The sequence below is a fragment of the Ctenocephalides felis genome, unplaced genomic scaffold (genome assembly GCF_003426905.1).
Source record: "Ctenocephalides felis isolate EL2017-DRISC unplaced genomic scaffold, ASM342690v1 CF-g0.4_SCAFFOLD_03570, whole genome shotgun sequence".
In the NCBI taxonomy this organism is placed as follows: domain Eukaryota; kingdom Metazoa; phylum Arthropoda; class Insecta; order Siphonaptera; family Pulicidae; genus Ctenocephalides; species Ctenocephalides felis.
This window is the reverse complement of record NW_020539724.1, coordinates 11,108,510-11,131,947: the sequence shown is the minus strand read 5'-3', so window position 1 is coordinate 11,131,947 and position 23,438 is coordinate 11,108,510. Positions and strand designations below refer to the sequence as shown.

The following is a 23,438-nucleotide window of genomic DNA, read 5'->3' as shown; positions in this document are numbered from 1 at the left end:
AAACGAATCACCGAATTCACCTGGCTGCGTGATGTTTCATACGAAATGTTAATATTTGCACAGAATTGCTGCCTCGGCTGCTGTGCAAAGGAATAACGAGGCCCAACAGGAAAACCTAACGAAATATTCAACGTTTTCGTTCGCATTCAGCTGTCACTTCTGTTTGAGATATAGAGAATTATTATAAGGACCGGCCGTTTATAGACCGAGGGCTGATAGAATAATAGAATTGGCCAAAAAGTATTTTAGTGATATTTTTTTTATATTTCAACAGCAATCAGAACCTTACCTAAGGAGTTGGGCTGAAACTTCTTACGTCATGTTTTTAAATGGGCTCCCCGTAGGTAAGCGGTTAAGAGCGATGGGACCTGAATCAGAGGTCCCGGGTTCGAAACCCACTTCGGGCAGCCTGTTGTCAGGCAACAGTGACAACGATTTTTACTTGGAAATATAGATAGCAATATGTTTCCAAGTGAAACTAGCCCTCACCCGGCATTGCTGCAACAATATAAATATTCGCCATATTACAAAGTGTAATAATAATATATCATATAGAAATGTGACAACTGATTGAGTTGGGTTGTCAAACAGACTAGTATTAAGTCAAATCAGCACAACAGCTTATAGGACATTGGGTTCTGATTGCTGTTCAAAAAATAAAAAAGTAATGTTTTTAGATAATAGCCCATCGGTTGCTCCAGGTTGATCCATCCAAATTATTTTATTATTAGAATTTATCTAATAGGGCTGATACATTATTTAATTTGAGACATTCAGGTATTCCCAAAATGAGCTTTTTGTTTCCATGTTACACTTGGACACATATTTAGGATCTATATTTTCTAGTGAAAATTGATATTGCTACTGCTAGATATCAGGTTTGGCCAAAGCGGAGATCCAATTTTTGAACCTGGGACTAGCTGGTGCTTAGATTGTAGTAATAAGTCCAAGGCAAATCTGGAATAAATTTTTTCTAAAAAGTATTGTGGGTTTTCTTGCATTTTCAAAAACTCTTGCTTTGATTTCAAAGTATTTCAAAAGATAATATCTAACCAAAATCTATAATGGTATAAATACTCTTGTGACATTTTTTATCAATTGTGCATCCTATTCTTTCGCTTCAGTATATTTTAGTAATAATCATTCTATATAGCAATTCCAAATCAAATCTGGGATAAATCCTTGCACAACAGTGGTATACTTTCTTGTATTTTTTTTTAAAAATTGATTTGCTTTTCTTTCATAGAGATCAGATTTTCGATCTGTTACATGGAGATCAGTTTTTCGATCTGTTTCGCGGAGATTAGATTTTCTATCTGTTTCACAGAGATCAGATTTTCTATAATATATAATATCCTATAATATCTTGTCAAATGGAATAAATACATTTGTGACCTTTCTATCAGTTGTGCTTAATATTTTTTTGCATCAGTGTATTTTAATAATAATCATTCTAAATAGCAAAGCAAATCTCAGATAAATTCTTGCTAAATACTGGTAGGTTTTCTTGTATTTTATTAAAATAGATTTGCTCTTCAGACCAGATTTGTAATCTGTTTCATGGAGATCAGATTTTTTCAATTTCATCAATTCAGTTTTTTTCAATATAATTAAGTAATATAATTGTTACCAGCCTCAATACTAATATTTCTACCACGATAAAGTTTACAAAGGAAATTAAAAAAGAAAATATACAAGAGAGTTCGAGCGTACGATATGAAATAAATGAAATTGTGACACAAAAGTATTTGGATTGTCTTCTCGAGTCGAAAATCGAAACAAAAGCCTTCAAGTTTTGGGTCATAAAATATTTAGAACATCAATTTTCTTCGAAATGATTGGAAAAATTCTTATTGGTAGAAATCATTGACTGATATGGTTCTATATTACTTATAATAGTAATTATAACAACTGCCCAGGCAGAACCAACCTAAATCTAATAAAATCCAGCATCAGAGAAAAAGAACCGTGGTATATATATATATATATATATATGTGTGTATATGTATATATGTATGTATGTATTATCATATTGGATATTTTTTATGCTTCCATGAGCCCCCATCCGCGAGTTATTACAAACGGCGCATTGGAATAGAAAAAGCCAAATATTATGGTCAAAAGCCGCAAATAAAGCCCCGTGATGTATGCGAAAGATCAAATATACCATTTACGTGTTTTTTAGAGAATTCGCCTGGATTCAGCAAATCTTGCTCCATGACATAAACTTGTGTACGAACAAAACCTTTGTGATCCTCATTTCGCCTCAAAGGATAATCAGAAGAATAAAGCACCAGACTTGGGCACGACGACGTCTGATTTTGACATTTTTTGGTTGACATAGGAATAATTTAGTTACATGTCGTATTTATTTTGTTTTGAAGCACCATTGTGAATTGATAACACTTTGAGGAAAAATTGTGAGCCAAATCTTAGGAAAAAAGTCTGCAAAAAAATTATGAGACAAATCTTAGGAAAAGAGTATATGATACAAATGGATATACGAGAAAAAATGGGATCGTTGTTCTCTGTGATCACAATAACACAAATTTCTGAATTAATATATATATATATATATATATATATATATATATATACATATATATAGTGTGGTGTGATTTACATCCCTGTTTCATTCCAAAAAGTCGACTTTCCTGTCCCATTCAATAAAAAGTTCTACAGCAAAGTAGCATTGCGAGCTTTTAAGCTTTTTGCGCTCAGCTTAAGCTCATTTGATTCATATAATCTACGAACAAATGTTGTTCCTACGCTTTGCGGAAAATCCGTACTAAATTAACATCAGACGAGATTTACAAATTCCTATTTCTATGTTTAATGACCTGGAAATAGTGAATGGAATCTAAATATATCGGTCTTGGAATAAATTATTAAGGTAGTTTCATGAATCAATAGAAGAGCAAGATAAAGATGATAAAAATACATTGTATATATATATATATATATATATATATATATATATATATATATATATTCAATAAAAACAGTTTTATTGAAGAAAAATATTTTTATTATGAAAACATACGTTTCGGGTCTTGATTTGATCCATTTTCAGTGCATACAAATAAATTGAAAAAAAAACACACGATGATTGCACGAAAAAATTATGAAACACAAATTGATAAACGTCGAGTTATATGACAAATTTTAAATAATTGTAAAATTAAAATAAAAAATAATACATATTTTATAAAAAAAAAATCCCAAATGAGGCATGTTGTCCGTTTGGAGTTTGTGTAACAAGTTGTCTTGTTTTTTATTTTAATTTTACAATTATTTAAAATTTGTCATATAACTCGACGTATATCAATTTGTGTTTCATAATTTTTTCGTTCAATTTTCGTGTGTTTTTGTTTCGTGTTAAAAAATTTAAAAATTTACGAGCTGTATAAGTATAAGAGGGACCCAACACAAAATATATGGACAGTTTACCCACTGCAAAGCATGCTACAAATAAATTATTGTTGGTATATATATAGAATAAATTTAAGCTCTTTTTAAAAAGCTCAAAACGATTTTCGTCAAACTTTAGTAAAAAAAACGTCGAATTGATCATTTATTGAACTAGATGAAAAATGATTAGACTTCGAAAATGACTAATACGAAATAGGAGATTGTGGTAGTAGGGTATAGTAGGGTGAAAATTTTTTACAGTATGTATTTTTGAATCAAGAATGATAAAAATAAAGTCAAAGAACATGGTCAAAAATTTTTAAAAAATCTTGAGGGCTTCTACCCTTACCACTTTAGATGCTGTCTGATTCTCAGTCATCCTGAACATGATTATAAATTTTAATAAAAATTGGTGAAGACGTTTCACATGAGTATTACGACAAAAACCTGACTGATATACACACACACGTATATATGTATATATATATATATATATATGTATATATATGTGTGTGTGTGTATGTATTAACATGATATTTTGCCTTAGTATTATATTTCAAGCTCCGATAACCCGCAGATGCTCCCCTAGACTTGCTCCACACAAGTCACGTCTATTTGACCCAGTAAAACTATAGTAATTGATTCTTACATACCCCATTATTACACGAGGCATTAGTTGGAATAACGAGCTTCTAACAAGATTCACTTGTAACCATCGAATGAAAATAGAAAAATCTCATTTCCGACACTGGAGATATAAGAAAATATTAAAGAAAAATAGAAATCACGGGGATGCATGTGACTAATCATAAAAATAATGTTACTTGGTAAACAACTTGTATTTTATTAGAATGTTTTCAACATTGTGTCAATATCTAGGAGACTAAAATGCCTAAATAAATATGTTGATCGCGATTGCTGCCAAATAGTTTAGAGGTGTCAATAATATATAAAATTATTTTTGGTTAATATATCGCCTAAATTGGTGACCCCAACATGATCAATGAACCTTACCACAACGCAATGCAGCATTCATTAATATTTTTATTTTTTATGTTACATTACTTTCGCTCAATATTAGTCCTATTCCTACGATAGTATGAATTCTGGTTCCGGGATTGGAAGTTCGGATGGCCAACAGCAACTTTTTTGGAAATGCAAGTACTTTCGAAGTTGACCCTGACGTTACCAATGAATCATAACAAAAGGCAGTATTTTATTATCATGTCTTTATTTTTCAATAAAGACATAGCATAAAATTCACGATTTCTCAACTTTTACTCAATATTAGTCCTACTCCTATGATAGTAAGTATTCTGATTCCGGATTCGGATGTTCGGATGGCCGGCAGTATCTATTTGGCAAATGCAAGTACTTCCGAAGTCGAGCAAAGACGTAACTATATTCATATAAATTATTTATGATATGGGAATCAATTCGGAACGCCCGAGTTATTCCATTTGAACTAGTCTCAGATGCTTGTACGGTGCTTAGAAGGATAAATGGCCAAATATCTACTACGAAATAGATTGGAGAACTAAATATTGCTAACCTCTATAGAAATAGACGTGGGTGATACTCAAAGACCACATATAGATGTATTATATAAGTTTTTATTAAAATTTAGAATATTTTTTCCAAGTATAGCTTCAAGTTTTGATATGAATTTTTGGTTAGGTCGGGGTCACCAATTACTGGGTTTTAAAATTGGTATTTGAAAAATTTAAAGAGTTTTATCCTATGTCTTTTTCCGAAGTTTTTTCCTCTGGAATGCCTAATTTCCAGAACCTCTGTTTCCCTATTTGTGCCTAGGAAATCTATACTTCCATTAGGTGGAAATGCTGTAAATCGAGGTTTGTCTGCCATTAACAAGGAAACCGATAGCCCTCGTATGTTAAATGGAATAGTAGGAGTTGGAGGTGCATGTGCAAATAGACAGACGAGCTTTGGCTGTTATTTACAACGTAATTAAGCTCTACATGTATACATGTGCAACAAAACATTAATATATAGAAACAACAGGGTGTCTCAGAATTCAACGACAAGCCGAAACGGGGTGAAAGTATTGACCGTTACTGCCCTGAAAAATATTGCAAAAAAAGTTCTCACTTTCTTTGGCAAAATTGTGACCAATTTTTATTATATTGGTTAATTTTTCTTAATATTGTTCATTTAAACTTTGGATATGTTGGATCAAAAATATTGCACAAGAATATTTGTTGGACTACGAGCTTTTATTATTTATAAATTTGGTCGACTTTGAGAGGCCCTTCTTGCACTCAAGTGTGCTGACAAAGTTGGCATATTTTGTCCAGGTTATCCACCAGCAAATAACGTCATTAAACCAAAAGTTCAGATTGGTTATAAGAATTAAAAAAATGTTAGGTCAATAGTGTTTATTATTTTTGACTCTAGAAATATTATTTACGATTACAAGATCAAAGCACAAATGAAATAATTTTTATTGAATTAACCGCTTTTTTAAATTTTTTTTTGTAATTATATTCTGATCTAAAATCAGATCTAGAAGGTGTCTTAAAGGATACTAATTAAAGAAATAAATTAAAATTATTATTAACATGTGAAACAAAAATGTTAAGAATTTTATCCAATGCATATAATTTGCAGCACACAATTCCTCTCTTTTAAAATCTTTTGGGTACAATCTCAAAACCTTTCTGCCATTAACTTAATAAGTATATTTTACCGTAACTTGCCGAAAAACGCATATTTTTTCTTTCTCAGAACGTCTGGAGAATATCTAATTTTCCACACTGATCCTGTTGAAATATTTGAGAAATATTTCAGCAACGTACAGACTTTAGTTTAAGACACATTTGGAATTTAAAATAAGGAGACTGTCAGGAAAAATGCGAGCTACGACATCGATCTCATTGAAATTTTTTGTCTAAGAATGGGAGTTTGTTTGAAAATTAGTTTTAAAGGTCAAGGATAATAGTTACATTATTCTAAATTTTGCAGAATTAGATAGATGATGAGCAATACATTTTTTTTATTTATTTTTTTTAGTCCACCGAGTTCGAAAAAGTTGAAAATATAGATATCTCTAACCATGTCGATTTCCATCATGTTCCCATCGATTCACAAACACAATTTCCTCTCCCATTTCAAATATATTCAGAAACAAGAGATAAAAACTGTCCCACGTTTCCAACTAGATAGATTTCGAAAATATTTCTTCGTCACTGAATTCATTTCCGAAGAACCAATCGAAATCGAAATCGGATGGTCCCATAAATAACAAACGACGATATTTCTTCAAAGTTTTACTAGAAAACCTCGATAAAATTTCAGAGAGATGGAGATAAATGACATACATTTACTGAAGTTAATCGACTGATAGACAAAAAGTTAAAAAATTGTAGTCAGGACTTGGACAAAAGGATTTTTGAAAATGTACAATCATGAACCCCTGATATCATACCACTGTATTTAAAAAGTATGTAATTTTAATTTTATTACATATCTTTCATTTTTTCTGCTTAATATGACCACTAGGGTGTGTATGGCATCGTGTCTTAAGGAAAATTGCTGGAACTTCCCGTACCGTAACGAAATATTCGTGTAATATTAAATGTTTTCAAATAGATTATTAGAAATAAATACTGTAACATTGTCTAATATTTATAAGAATTATATAAACCGAATTGCAAAGTTGAAAATATTTGTTTAAAGTATATTAGAGCTTAAGTCAGAATTACAATTAAAATCTGAATTATTTTTGATATACAAAAAAAATTAAAAAAAAAAACAAATTTGAAAAAAAATGAAACAATTTTACTCCCAAAAGCAATTATTTTGTTAAAACAAGCGGAAAGTTCTTTGAAACATTTAAATTGAACGCTTAGTTCTCTCAGAAACTGCCATCTTTGCACATTTAGCTCTGTATCTCCGAATCCGCTGGATTTGCCTTTGCCAAAAACTAATCACCACTTTCCCCCGTCGTTACAAGTTTTTTGTATCATTCAAATCCGATTCTCCTATCTCTCAAAAACTCAATTTCTATTTTCTGCATTCGTTGCTCCGTATCTCCGAAACGGCTGGACCTGCCTTTGCCAAAAGCTAATCAGCACATCACCCTATCAATAGGAATCGAATGTTTTTTGAATCATTCAAATTGGTTGATCCGTGCGACCGAAAACGTGGACGAAAAATTGTATCCATACATTCACACATCCATTTTTTCTGAGGTATGCCAAAATGTTCAGGAACCTTCAAAACGTGAAGAAATGTAAAAATTTTCAATATCGATTTTTGGACGGAAAGTTAACAATACCTATCAAATTAATAACTGTTTTGTATCATATATGAATCCATACATATGTAGCATTTATAGAATGGAAATCAATTACTATACAAATTAATTTTCGGTTGTTAATTTGAATACTGATTTTACGCATTTTGATTGAAACAATTGGTTAAGTTGATTAGTTAATATACAATTAAATTCAGGGTATAATAATTACATGAATACATAGTTCAATAGTTATATTGGAATATTCAAATGATTGAGGAAATTTCGTCAAGTATTAAAATAATAACCACCTAAAGCTCGTTATTCGCCACTATGTTCCAATTTTGATTAACAGCAAAAAGATAATTTTAAAGCTGAAAGGGTTGTAAAGGATAAAATTGAAATCCTAGCAATTAAGAAATTGTAAATACTGTATTACATTAAGAGAAAGATATCAATTATTTATTAAACAAAAATTTGATTACCAAGTACTATTAAAATAAATTATTTTCTTATGTACTTTTTCTCAAAATCTGTATGTTATATGAACCCAGAACCATCATCAATAATTAACTCTTGTAGGCAATGACTTTGACTGATGAACTTTGTCCCTTTTACATTGCCCATCATATATCTTCAGCAAAATTATGACCATACAGCAAGCCTAATGATGTACATAACAGCCTTAATATGTTACAATATGAACCTTAGATACTAAGGATCGTTTTAGTCATCAGAGACACCAGTTTGGAAATTGATAGTAAGAGAATGGATTGTTCTATTTAAGACCTACCAAAATTGTATAACACAAAAAATATATGAATTTTGATTCAAAGAGGTAAAATTTTTAATAAACTAAGTATTTGCAAATAACGTAACGACATAAAACCAATACCTTAATTAATACTTTTGTTAGGGATTTGTTTGGATTATAAATTAATCAGAGTATTATTCCCATTATATCCTATGATGGGTACTATACAATCCGTCATTACTTTATACAGTAACCGATTGGATCTGATTGATGATCAATTAAGGATAACGTTTTGCGAATGACATTCGATTTCCCTGCGGAATCCCCTGGTGCCCCCTTGGGTAATATATAGATGATATATACCATGAACGGACGACAGATATCTATCTTTACTCATAGAATTAGGTAAATGAATTTAGTCATGCAAAAGTTGATCTAAAAACAAATTTGTATTATTCAATGACAAGTGATATATTTTTTAAAATATCATTATCAATATCAAGGATAATTACTAGATATGCAGAGCGTTCTAGTCAAACTTGCTTGAATTATTTATATTTAGACGTTTACTCGATTAATATCATCTGCATGAAAATTTATATCAAGATGTCCTGTATGTCCTGAAATGTTATGTTACACTTGCATCATGTTGTACAGAGAATTACACGTCAACCAGGTTAGCAAGCCCTGGTTTACGTAATTTACGACTATCAGTTACACAGTCGAATGCCTTTGAATACGTTGAGAGACACTTTGTACTTGTAGACTCGATCTAATACTCTTGTATCTTTAGAAACTACACCAGCAGGTAATATTTTTTATTTGAATTGAGAATTATAAAATCGTAAAATACTTTTTTTTTGTTAAACAGTCATCACAACTAGAAGGATTGGTATTCTGAGGAACACTGTCAGAGGGCAAACTTAGTGGTTGTCTCGAAATTCTTGTATTTCAATGCCAAACATAAATTTAGTCTGAAAGATTTTTCATATTTAGATCCACGTTTTCAAAAAATATATATTAATACTGCTTGATATTAAACTGCCCGAAATAGTAATAAAACCTGGTATGTGTATTTGCAAGACTCAGGGTTTTACTACACAGTCACAGAGAAGTCCATGTCAAACTTAAATTTAGCCTGAAAGATTTATCTGTTTCTAACTGAAGGTACATGAAACATTAAAATAGGATTTTTCATGTCTATTAGGATTCTTTATGAATATCAAAAAAAAATTCAATAATTCTTGAATATCATTAAGGGGCACAAACTAGTGTGAAATTTTCAAAAAATCGAATTTTCAAATACCTTTAAAAATAACACACCAAAATTTTAAATCGATATCTTAAATAGTTTTTGAGTTACAGCCATTTAAAGAGTATATATATATATAGTATATACTATAGTATAACGATCATTTAACCTTTAAACGCGTTTTTCTCGAAACAGCATTTTTCAAATTTGCTGCAGCGATTACTCAAAAACAAATGATCCTATCACCATAAATTTTTTTTTACATGTTCTATATATAGTTCTCCTTAAAATTAATTATCGATTTTTCGATCGGATCAAAAATCGAATTTTGGCAGACCAAAAATCGATGGTCTGGATGGAAAGTCATTTTGTCAATTTTTGATTTTTTTTATCGTAGTTTATTTTACAGTCAATATTATATAGTTTAACGAGAATTTTTTGTTTTTAAATTTCATACACGTAGAAGGCCGGAATCACTGCAGTTAAGGGCTTTTTTTGTCGTGCCTTTGGAGATCGACGATAACTTGAAAAATATTTAATTTTTTTCTTCAAAAATTTTACTATGTATTCTTAAAACATGTATAAATTTGAAATGATTGATAAAGTTTTTGTAATATAAATTGCCAAAAACTACCTTTTTTTTAGGCGGTTACACTAGTTGTGCTCCTTAAGGTGACTAGTATTTACCATCAAATTGCCATCTCAGCTGTTTTTTTATTGACTTTATTTCATCGTGCTTGCATATAATTGAAGTTTACATTATATAATCACCTTGTGCATCAAATGTCTCAAATAATCATTGGAATAGCAATCAATTACAACAGATTACACATTAATTACGGTGAATGCAAGTCGCATATTTTGCCCAGATTCTGTTCCCTAGTAAGTATTTCTGTTTCGAAAACTATGCTGGAGTGAAAATAGCATGAATTATCGCCTCATGTTTGGAACATTGCCAGCAATGTAGTAGTTAATTAATTGCATTACATCAACCCGTTCTAACTGTTTTGTTCGGAAGTTGTGCATCCAGACCAGACCAGACCGAGTCTGATATGAAGTAACCATTATCGCGTACCGCATCGGCAAAACATTTCGGCAGTAATTGGAATTGTTAGTGACGAAACACTAATTGTTTTACTCAAAACTCACTGAATTACATACATATGAAGCTACAAGGTTCCAGAAGTAATTTAGGAATGAAGGCCACGTCAATCACAGATGTCCAGAAAAAAGTTTTAATATAAGGACAAGTTAGTGGGAGATGAAAAATAGTGTTATTCCAGAATTTTTGGCAACAAATTTTTTGAAGCAAATCATTAGTGACAAAACACTAATTGTTTTACACAAAACTGACTGAATTATATATATACATATATATTAGGGTGGTCCTTAATATGGATATTATCAAATTTCCTTGCTCCCAAGGGCTCTAATGGATCCAAATTGATAAACAATTCTCTGAAAGTTTTAGCTTTTAATCTTGTCCTTTAGATAGAGCGCAATTCAATAAAAGTTTTGTATGGAAATAACATGAAAAAGTTTTCAAAAATTTTGCAGAGCGTCGAATTTTGAATATAAAATAACACGAATTTTCACTTTTAATTCATTTGTCGCTAAATTATACCTAAATTTTTTTTTTAATTTTCAAAATTTTTTCTATGCTATTTCCATACGAAATTTGATTGAATTGCGCACTATATAAGAGTTAATATTAAGAACTAAAACTTTCAGAGAATTTTTTTTATCAATTTGGAACCATTTGAGCCCTTGAGAGCAAGGAAATTCAAAAATATTAAGGACCACCCAAATTTATATATATATATATATATATATATATATATATATATATTAAAAATAATTACAAAATTTTATATTAGAACTTTAGAGTTTATTAAAATTTTAATGAATTATGTTGATATTTAGATATTACATCACTTTGATCTTAACTAGTCAATTTTAAATCGATATCGGTTAACAATACATAATCGATAAAATTCAATTAAAATTCCACATAATATTAGCATATATACCAATATGTATATATATATATATATATATATATATATATATATATAATATATATATATATTATGTGAAATTTTAATTGAATTTTATCGATTATGTATTTTTAACCGATATCGATTTAAAATCGACTAGTTAAAATCAAAGTGATGTCATATCTAAATATCAACATAATTCAATAAAATTTTAATAAACTCTAAAGTTTTAATTTAAAACTATAAAATTATTTTTAATGAAATTAATGTTGAATATGAGAATCAATACGTGAGAATAAAAACAGCATATTAGAATATACATTTTAAAATTTGTTAAGTTTAAAACACAAAATCAATTACCATCAATGTATTGAAATATGTTGAAAAATAGGCGTCATAAATGCAGTAGTATAATCAACTAATAATTTTATAACTTTGTTGTGTTAAAATAGTAGCACAAGGTAATTTCAATATGCTAAAAAAGTGTTATATATATATATATATATATATATATATATATATATTACGCTATTAAAATCTCCTACATGTATTATCACCGCCATACTGAGCGAAACATAAATCCAAATGCAACAAAGAAAGCTAAATCGACTTACATTTCCAGCATCTGCATTTTTTCACCTCTGGAACACACTATAAATTGCATTTAACACCGTATCAATTAAAATCTAACACTTATAAAACACTACACTTATAAAATATCCTGGCTATAAAATTTCCGAGTAAAACATTAACCACGTTTTCGTAATTTTAATATATTACCATGCACCGACGACGCGTTCTTACCCACAGACAAAGTGTCACTGACTGAATAATAAAATTTTCGGCACTGTCCTTGACCTTGTAGGTGAATTATAAATATCCCCTCTCCCCCGCAGGTGGCATCGCCTATCGTTGCACCAATTAAATCATACATTACCTTATATGGTAATAGAAGAGGAATTGCATTTGAGTCATGCAATGACATTTGGCAACAGTGGAGGAATTGTCTTTGCAGGGTTAAAGAAGTCTTCTTATTTGATAACTTGGGAGGAATTGGCATATTTGAAATATCAAAGAAATTTGTAACAATTTATTATATGTTTAATTAAAATAAATAAATTATAACTTCAACTGAATTTAACTCACTTGTTATTCTTGATGATTATAATAATTGCTTTTGGTAATATTGAAGAAATTATCTCTTTTATCATCCTATTATAATAATGGAAACATTAAAAAAATATTGGAACCAAAGCACCATCTATATCTGGAAAAATCTTTTATTTTAATTACTTGTGTGCAATTCTTTGAGTTTACCAAAATAATTTTAAGGAGATAGATAAGTATTTACTTAAATTCATCTTACGAAAAAACTTTGCAATATTAATAATAAAAAATCTGTTCACATACACACACATACTTTTTCCAAATTTGGTCTCATGGCTTGAAACGTCGAGAAAACATAAAATTAGCGAATCGATTTTTTTTTTTGAAAACACAAACTTCTCCTTCGGGAAGTTAACTAGTGGGGCGCATGGCATCGTGCCTTAAGGCAAATTGCTGGAACCTCTCGTGCTAAAAATTATTTTTTTAAAAGATTAACATTTTTGAAAAAAAAAATACTTTGAAAAAATTAGATTTTTTAGAAACTACACATTTTTGACAAAAATTTACCTTTTTTGAAAAAAAGACTTTTTGAAAAAAAAATGTTTTCTTTTGAAATTTTGAAATATTCGTACTGCTTTAACTGCGTACAGACAAAATATCGAAGCGCATAAGCGCCGCGTCGCTGTCAAACGGATAAACATTGGTGCGGAACACATAGAAATATTAACAAAATTTATACTTATTGTTAAAATTTCTATGAAATATCTGATAATTTGATGTGCATATGTCTAAGGATCATTTTTGACCGCCAAATGGTATTTTTCTACTTTTTTCACTAGATCTCCGAAACCGCTAGACCTGCATTCGTAAAAATTTTATCAATTCTTCATCTTATGAATATAAGTAAAATGTTTTCTGAATTATTAAAATCGAACGCTCTGTTCTCCTAGAAACTAAGTTACTATTTGTGGCACTTTTTGCCCCGTATCTTCGAAACAGCTAGACCTGCCTATGCCAAAACTAATCAGCACGTCTCCTCATCAACAGAAGTCGAATGTTTTTTAAATAATTGAAATCGGTTAAACCATGTTCCCGAAATCGTCGACGAAAATTTGTATCCGCGCACACACACACATACACAAATACATACGCACATACATCCATTTTTTCTAAGGTATGCCAAAATGTTCAGAAGCCTTTGAAACGTAAACATATATAAAAATTTTTCTTTTCGATTTTTTTGCTATTACTATAACTTACTGAAACTCTTCAAAACGTTGTAATTTAAAATTTCTTAAATTTCTGAAGCCAAAAAATAAGATTTTTCAAAATTTTGAAAAAACTTATATGCATTTCATCAAACAAAATAATTTTATAAATACAATAATATATTTTTATGAATATATTAATATGAAGATATTTTAATAACAGTAGAAAATAAACGTTTGAACACATTCATTATAAACAATGTTATTAAAAAGGTACAAAGTATAGAGAATTTTTCTACATGGAAATAAAAAATATATATAATAATATGTAATAATAATATAAAATGTATAATGATATATAATATGATATAATATTTTATATCATATAATTTTTATTCCCATGTAATTTTTTTTTCCAAACTTTGTATCTTTTTAATAACAAGTCCATAATCATATTGAAATTTAATTTCAAGCCCTGTATGTTTTATATTAATATGTTCATAAGCAAGTTCAAATCTAATTTCATTTAAATTGTTTCGAATTACATTTGCTACGTTACTAAAATAATATACAGGGATTTATCTTCAGAATATATATGCTTGTAATAACATACCTAAATTAATTCCCTTTGAGCATATTATGTTAACATCATTATATCAAATTGTTTAGGGCTTTTATAAAATACACGTATCAGAATAATATACCTTAAATAATATTTAGATGAAGATATTTGCTGTTGTTATAGAGCTAATTAGTTAGTAATAAATATTAAAAATGTATGTATTTTTTGAGTATTATTAATAAATTTATTTTTCCAATATTCAGGTTTTTCTTAATATTAAGTATTGATTGATGATAATTATTTTGGTACATTAGCAGGATATTTTTTTGGTACATTATCAAAAACACTTGTGGTCTGTGGTTTAAAATAAATCTTTCTCGTAAGAGTCGATAAAACAGTAGGAATTTGTACCTTATCATGTTCATATGATTTGTCAGATACTGATCGAAATTGTCCAACTTTTCTAGCAACTGTTGTCATCATAGAAGTCAAATCATATTTGTCACTATCAGCATCCAAAACTTCACATAGACATTTTATGTACCAGGATCCTTCCTCACCATTTCTCCAAGAAACGTAATCTAAAGAAAAACATCAGCCAAAAATTAAATGTGGATTCGTGGAAAAACTTATTGGATTTTTTCGAACGTTTTATGGAGACCTGATCATTTTGGTTTACCTTAAACAGTAGGAAAATTTAAGAGGATTTTTTTTTGGCAATTTCAAAATTATATAAAAAGTAGCTATGTCAGCAATAAGCTCTAAGTTATATAAATGAAAATTTTTATATTGATATAATATCTTAAGAACTTTTATCATTGTACCTTCAAAACTACTGTTTCCTATTAAAAAATCAGCATGTGATGGAATTTTGTAGGAAATCTCGTAGGATGAATCTTTAAATGTCTGACTTTCCCGTCGAATTCTAATATTGACACCAGAATCAAATTTTGCACCTCGACATGCTTGAACAAAAAATAATTTTGGTTTTCCAGCTAAATTTGGACATTTGTCACCTGTGAATTTTTTCCAAATTGTTTCCAAACTATAAACTTCGCCGTCCTTGGATTTTAATAATCCATCTGGAAAAATATATTTAAGATATAGAATTCGTAGAAAATCTTACTATTATTTTACTTACTATTTTCTCCATGTGTTAATATAATGATCACAAGACAATTGTCATCAGTATAATCAGCTTGGCTTACTAAAATATCAATAAGTTATCAATAAATAATATCACAAACAACAATAATTAACAAATCCATACAATCATCAATAATTCTCCGGATTTCCGACAATGTAGAATCATTATAAACTTTAACATTGAATCCCAAATTTCCAAAAGTATTTTGAATTCTTTGTACATCAACACATGTTCCCTCACGATTTTCTTCACCTTCGATTTGAAAATGATTGATTACAATAACATTTCCTTGATTTTTGTGACCCATATCGTAACAAGTACCATTTGAAAATGATGTTGATAGTGCATTTGGGGTATCGGGGCTAAAAAAAAGTTTTTATTTTAATTCTTATTAAGACCTGTCAAAATCAGTTTTAGATTACCTGAGAGGAACATCATCTACAAACACTTCGGACTCAGAAATTGGTCTTCCATCTGGTCGATCAAAAGTTCTACAAATAAAATATTACAATAATTTCATTACGTCTAATTAAAAATTGGAAAAATAAATGAATATTTTTGATTGTTACCTGTTAGTTGTTGGACTATCATCAATAAATAAAATTTGGTCTTCCTGAAGTCCTGCCGGTCGAAAAGCTTCATCAGACTCTTTTAATATTCTTTGTCTTGTAAAAGAATTAAATAAATATGAATTTATTCTCTTAACCTTTTTGTATAAATCACTTTGACTTTTAGGCAGATTACAATATTTAAAGTAAGGCAATCACTTTTATTAGATTGTGCAATGATTGTTCATTAATTTTGATATAGTTTTTAGTACTAGTTCCAATCAAAATTAAAATGAATAACTCTAAAATCGAACTTAATACCAAATTTTTCCTTACTCATATATATATATATATATATATATATATATATATATATATATATATATATATATATATATATATATATATATATATCGACTGCACCCTATTCCTTCTCTTTAAAACTTGATATTTCGTGACTCATCTAGTTGACCTTGATAGAGAATTCAGACTTCGACGATCGTTGGTGGGACAGTATAATGAATGCTTGTAACGGATAACAAATAATGCTAATTTAAGTTTCCATATTTTATATTTTAAATTATAACACACTGATGATGAGACAAACCTAGTCTCTAAACGTTTGTAAATTTATTATTTAATAAATTAGTGCAAAAAGGGTGTTGTTTGTTCATATTTCTAAATTAATATATATATATATATATATATATATATATATATATATATATATAAATTCACTTTCGTGAACAACGTTACCTTCCATTAACATATCCTCTCAAACTCGATTCACCACTTCCACGATCATTTTTCTTTGTATCACCCATAATTACAATTATTGTGATTTACAATTACGTTATAATTATGTTCATAAAACAATAGTATTTTTGCACTTATCAATAAAATTAATAATTTTTCGAGGCTTCGAGTCGCAGCGCACCTGACGACTGATAAAATGTATATGTTTGGCAAAAACACAAATGATTTTGATATCGTGTTATCAAATAAATGATGAATAGATAAAAATGAGACAATTTATTGAAAAACAATCACAGATAGCAAATTTATAAACGTTATTGTTTCGATTACACCTTACCGATTAAAATAAACCTTCTTTCTGAGAGTTGACAAAGCTGAAGGAATTGGACAGTCGGATCCAACTTCTTCTGCAACTGTTGCCATTATTGAAAGCAAATCATATTTGTGACTATTTGCATCTAAAATGTCACAAAGATGTTGTATGTAGAAGGTACTTTTTTCGACCCTTGGCAACTCCTCATCTGCACAGAAAATTAAAATCATGTTTTATTTCCTGTGCAGAAAGTTATAAAAATGTGTTCACAAGATCAAAATTCTCAACAAACTAAAACTTTCGGAATCCATTGTAGAAAAACATCACATCTACTTTTTTAAAAAAAAATCTACTTTTAGTAACCATTTTATAACTATTTCAAATATACTCAAAATTTTATATTATCTAGAGTGAATGAATTCAAAACTTAAAAAAAGTAACAAAATTTAAAAGCAATTTTTTATGATAATGAAAAACTAACCCAAATATTTTATGGTTCCATTATCAAAACTATTATGTCCTATTAGAAAATCAGCATATGATGGAATCTTATCATAATTCATTTTTGATGAATCACTTGACATCATATTTCCTATAAGGCGAGCGTCAAATTCGTGAATAAAAAACAATTTTGGTTTTCCAGCCAAACTTGGACATTTATCACCACTAAATTGCTCCCAAATTGATTTCACACTATAAACATCTTCCTGTGCTTTTAAAAGCCTATCTACAAGATAATAAATTATTAATATCCCGAAAGAGGAGCATATGTTTTCTCCAGGAAATCGGACTTTTAATATTTTCTCTGGAACATTTGAGACCAAAATTGTGGAAAGTATGTGTTTATGTGAGCAAAAACTTGAGGTTAGGGAAAAATCATAAACCGAATTTAAAAAATAGAATTGAATGGATTATATAGAAAATATTTTTAAGCTTCATAATATGAATTAACAAGTTTTATATTTAAAAATAAGTTATAGGATAACTCACTAATTAGCTAAAATATGATTGCTTACACAGAATGCAAATATTTCTACTTACACCCGGCTGCAGGAGCTAACATAAAGACCACCAGACAATTATCTTCAGAATAATCGTCTTTTTGTACTAAAATAATAATAAGTTATTATTAAATAAATTAACAAAAAATACTATTGTAATAATCCACACATTCTTCAACTTTTTCCCGTATATCCCACAATGATAAATCATTATAAACTTTAACATCAAATCCTAGTTTTTTCCCAAAGGTATTTTGAATAGAGTCTACATCGTTTTTAAATGTTCTTCCATTCCAAAATTTCAGGGCTCCAGGTGAAGAATCACTGAACACAATCACTTTTCCTTGATTTTTGTGACTCATATCATAACAAGTATCATTTGAAAATAATGTTGATAATGGACTGAAAAAATAGTTTACATTTTTTTTATTGAAACATGTTAATCAATTAATCTTTTGTCGTATTGTAATTCAAACACCTTTCATCAACATGGTTTCTCGATTCACTACTTTCACTAACATTTTTATTTTTATCAGCCATAATTTTTCAATATTTTTGTATTCTGTAAGTTTTTGTATTTTTATAATTTACCAGTTATTATGTGGTAATATTAGTATCCAACATAATTTTTGCACCAATCGATAAAACTTACAAGTTTTTACTGATAAGTGACTTGACGTCCTCAACTGGCTTCGGATTGAAGTACAACTGACGCTGATAAAATGTATAAGTTTCGCAAATACAAAAATGATTTTGATATCCATACTATCAAATAAATGATAAATTAATATAAATATGACAATTTAAAAGCTAAACTAGTGGGGTGCATGGCATCGTGCTGAAATCGCTGAAAAGTGAAAAAAATTTTGTCCACGTTTTAGCCCGCAATTCTGAATCGATTATGAAAATTCAAAAACCGTTCGAAAAATATTGGTTGGGAATCGTGCTGATTAGTTTTTGGTAGAGATCGGCCGGGCCGTTTTCTTGTAATAAGGTGTTAAAAAAATTTTTTTCGTCAATATTTATTATTATTTTTTTGACGATAGATACCATAGTCTTCTAGATCATACTAAAATATTACGGCCCTACGGCAACTGGTTTAGCTTTAAAAATTCGTCAATGTTTGCATAAATTAGTATGGTCTTTTTCGCATTTGTCAAAATTAGAACTTGCATCGACGTTCTCAAAAACGCCTGAACCGATTTCAGAAATTTAAAAAGCAATTGATGTATCTCGATGAGGATTATCGTTTCTCAGTTTTGTGCGACGATCGGCCTAACCGTTTCTTTGTAATTTGGGAAAAATAGTTAAACGTTTCATCCACATTTCAGCTCATACTACAGAATCGATTTTGCAAAATCAAAAACTGTTCGAAAGATATTTGTTGGGAATGATACTGATTAGTTTTAGATGAAAATCTACCGAGCCGTTTTCTTGTAATTAACTGTTGAAAAAAAAATTAAACCGATTTTTATAGAACCTTTTTTTGCGATATACATCATGGTCTTATAGAACTTACTGAAATATTACGGCCTTACGCCATGTAATTTAATTTTGAAAATCTATCAAAGTTTGAGAAAATGAGTAGTTTTTTTGACGTTTGTTTAAATTAAAATTAGACGATTTACTTGGTATAACGATAGAGTACTTGTTCTTAATGAACATACTAAAGCATTAAAGTCCTGTGGAAACTGGTTCATTTATAAAAATTGTTGATTTTTTAAAAATTGCTCTTAGAAAATATTCCAAGTTAACGTGTTCGTTCGTTTTCCTAGTTTAATCACTCATAAATTAATTAATAAAATAAAATGAATTAATTGTTTTATTTTTTATTGATTAAGTCGATAAGTTACACATATCTAGAAGTTGTATGTTGTTGTTGTTGTTGTCTCAAGGCAAAATATCAATACTATTTAGTTTTAATACTTAAAATACCAATAAACTAGTTACTTTTTTTATTTTTATTCGAACTCCGAACCTCCGGCGTGTCCAATGACTGCTAGATTTTCATTCCTTCATAGGTTATAAAGTGCCAGCAAGTTACCAAAAGATTCCATCTTATGGATTTAATGATCATGTCAGCAGGATTACTATCGATCACACTTTAATGATTAAAATAAAATTTCTTTCTTAGAGTAGTTATAAATGTAGCAGTTTGCATCATATCATGTTCAGTATTATCAGCAGATACTGAACGCATTTCTCCAACTTTATTTACAATTGCTGTCGTCATAGAAAGCAAATCATCTCTGTGACTATTTGTGTCCAAAACGTCACAGAGAGATTGTATGAAGAAGGTGCCCATGGAGCTTCGCCATGAAACGTAATCTACAAAAAAAGTAAATTATCGAAGAAGCAAAGTTATTTCAAATGCATTAAATATTTTTTTTATTTTTAAAACTGAAACAAATTATGAAATTCAAATAAGTTTGACAATAAGTAGTAGTACCAGAAGTAAGTTCAAAGATAAAATTTTATGTTATACTTTCGAAACAACTGAATCCCATGAAAATATCAGAATGCGATGGAATTCTAAAAGAATTAAATTGTGGCAAATCTCTTGATGTCTGGCCCTCTAGTCTCCTTTGGATTTCAACACCTGGGTCACATTTTGCACCTCGGCATGCTTGAATGAAAAACAACTTTGGTTTTCCAGCTAAGGTTGGACATCTATCACCAGCTAATTTCTCATAAATATCGTCCAACGTATAAAATCCCTGCTTGGATTTTAATAATCCTTCTGCAAAAATAAAATAATTAGCATCTATAATAATAACTCACCTGACTAAACACCAAAATTATAGTTATGGATTTTGGTATAAGTTGGACAGTCCAACTGATGATATGCAAATATTTCTACTTACTCTCTATTCCATGAGTCAATATAATAATCACTAGACAATTATCGTCAGAAAAGTCAGCTTGGGACACTAAAATATTAATGAGTGATTGATAAAGGAAATAGCAAATAATATACAATAAATTCATACATCCATGAACAACTTGCAGTATTTGCGACACTGTTAAGTCATCATAAACTTTCACTTTGAATCCTAACTTTATCCCAAAAGTATTTTCAATTCTTTTCACATCTTCATGTGTTCCATCGCGATTTTCAAAGTCATCGAATTGAAAATGATTGAATACTATAACTTTTCCTTGATTTTTGTGACCCATATAATAACGATCATTTAAAAATGATGTTAATGCATTCGGTGTATGGTGACTAAAAATAGTTTACATTTCATTTCTTGTGAAACAGGTTAAAATTCAATTTTGTACTACCTGACAGCAACAACTGCTGATTCAGAAGTTCTAAAAGAAAATATTGTGAGTTTTATATATAGAATTATTATGTTTAATTAAAGTTTCTTAATATAATTTTTTTAATTCTTACCTACTATTGTTCGAACTATCGTCAGAGCTTAAACATGGACCTGTTACATATGCTCTTGGTAGAGCAAATGGAGCAGCATCACGGGTGTCAAATATTGCTGGTCTTGTAAAAAAATTAAATATTGATAATTAAGCAATTCTCTATATTATGTCAATATTATATAAAATAAACTTATTATTTAAATCAAATATACATTTAATTAAATATTTTAAATCATATAGTTTGATATCTATAATATAGATATCAAACTATAAAAAAATATAATATATATTATATATTATTTAGGTGCTTGAAAAATTACTACTCACCTTGACTCTGACGTCAAACCATGTTCTTCAACGTACCTTTTCGATTCACCACTTTTACCAAAATAATCATAAAGATTATCCATAATTACTATACTCGTATTTTTGTATTTAACAAGTAAAAGCTTAGTATAACAAAAGGTAAGTTATTGACGTCTCCAGTTGATTTCGGTTTGAAGTACAACTGAAGAGTGATATATATTGTGAGTGATAAAGTTTTGCCAAAAATTGATTTTGGTATCCATATTATCAAATAAATGAAAAGCTTAGATGATAAGATAATATATGATAAATAATGATATCATAGAAATGGGATGATTCATTGAAAAAGAATCAATTTAAAATCTAAATATGCAAAAGTCCTTTATGAATTACTGTCTTGGGTAACCAATACTAATATTAGCATATGGGTTTGTGAAATTTCATAACTTGTATCAAATAAATTACTAACGGAGTACAGAAACTCAGTATCAATTCCATAATGGTTTCTCATCTAACTTGATTAAATTAAGATGTTAATTCAGGCAGAATTATTTTAACAAGGCACACATACCGATTCTGATGATCATATCTTTGTAATTAGGAATTAATTTCATTCTGAAGATTTGCGTTTGTCTCGTGACCTGGTTTTGACATGTTATTGCAATCCATATAAAGGAATAAGGACTTCTGTAGGAAAATTGATATATTAAAATAATTGTAATAATTCCATACACTATATGGCACTGTATTTGATATAATTAGTCCAGGTCATAGCAAACATCTAAAACTATTACTATCTTACAAGAAAAGGTTTAATTATCATTTATAGATTAATTTTTTCTTCTTTCCAGTTGGTTTCTAGTAACACTACAAAACGAAACTGGAGAGGTATCCTTATAGCAGTGCTGGTCATAGTTTTAGTTTTGGCTCTAATAGTGACCAGTGTGGTGCTCCTGACCCCACCAGATGAAGGACCAAGGGTCAAAGGACTCCGAATACGAATGCAGGACATTGTGGACGGGGATTATAATCCTTTGAGATTCAATGGAACATGGATATCTGGTAAATATTTAAATAGTACATACAAACATACACACAATTTCGTTTACTTGAAACGTCAAGTAAACTTAAACTCAGCAAATTCAATTTTCTGGCGACAGCCTAAACTTTTCCTTCGGAAAGCTAATAATTTACACCCAAATATGAGGAAAAGTAAAGTCTTGGTCTATGATGGTTTAATTGAGTTTTCACAAACCTTGATTTATATTACAGCCAATAAAAAAACTTTTAAGATTTCCTTCTTATATTACTTTTTTATCGTTCGTCCAACTTTATGTGTACTATCCCTAGACGAACATGTGGGTGGTAATAAAACTGAATTTTTATAGACTTTAATTCATTTTATATTAAGGAAAAACATCTTATAAAATCTTATAATGTCAT

The 23,438-nt window shown here is 29.2% G+C and overlaps 2 protein-coding genes across 2 annotated transcripts in view; one reads left to right on the top strand and one right to left on the bottom strand.

Moving 5' to 3' along the window:
* The window catches only part of LOC113383385 (prolyl endopeptidase FAP-like), a 56,449-nt gene that overhangs the window by 9,600 nt on the left and 23,411 nt on the right, over positions 1-23,438 (top strand). Inside the window, exon 2 of the mRNA XM_026621656.1 lies at positions 22,847-23,057. Within this exon, the coding sequence (XP_026477441.1) occupies positions 22,847-23,057 (211 nt within the window). The remainder of the gene's footprint in view (positions 1-22,846; positions 23,058-23,438) is intronic.
* Positions 20,298-22,051, bottom strand: LOC113382690 (caspase-like). Its single transcript, XM_026620919.1, has 7 exons — positions 22,017-22,051; positions 21,709-21,810; positions 21,597-21,626; positions 21,302-21,537; positions 21,176-21,241; positions 20,797-21,051; positions 20,298-20,639 (listed from the first exon to the last, which is right to left on the bottom strand). Exons 4-7 carry the CDS (start codon positions 21,486-21,488, stop codon positions 20,416-20,418), a joined length of 732 nt encoding a protein of 243 aa, XP_026476704.1. The 5' UTR covers positions 21,489-21,537; positions 21,597-21,626; positions 21,709-21,810; positions 22,017-22,051; the 3' UTR covers positions 20,298-20,415.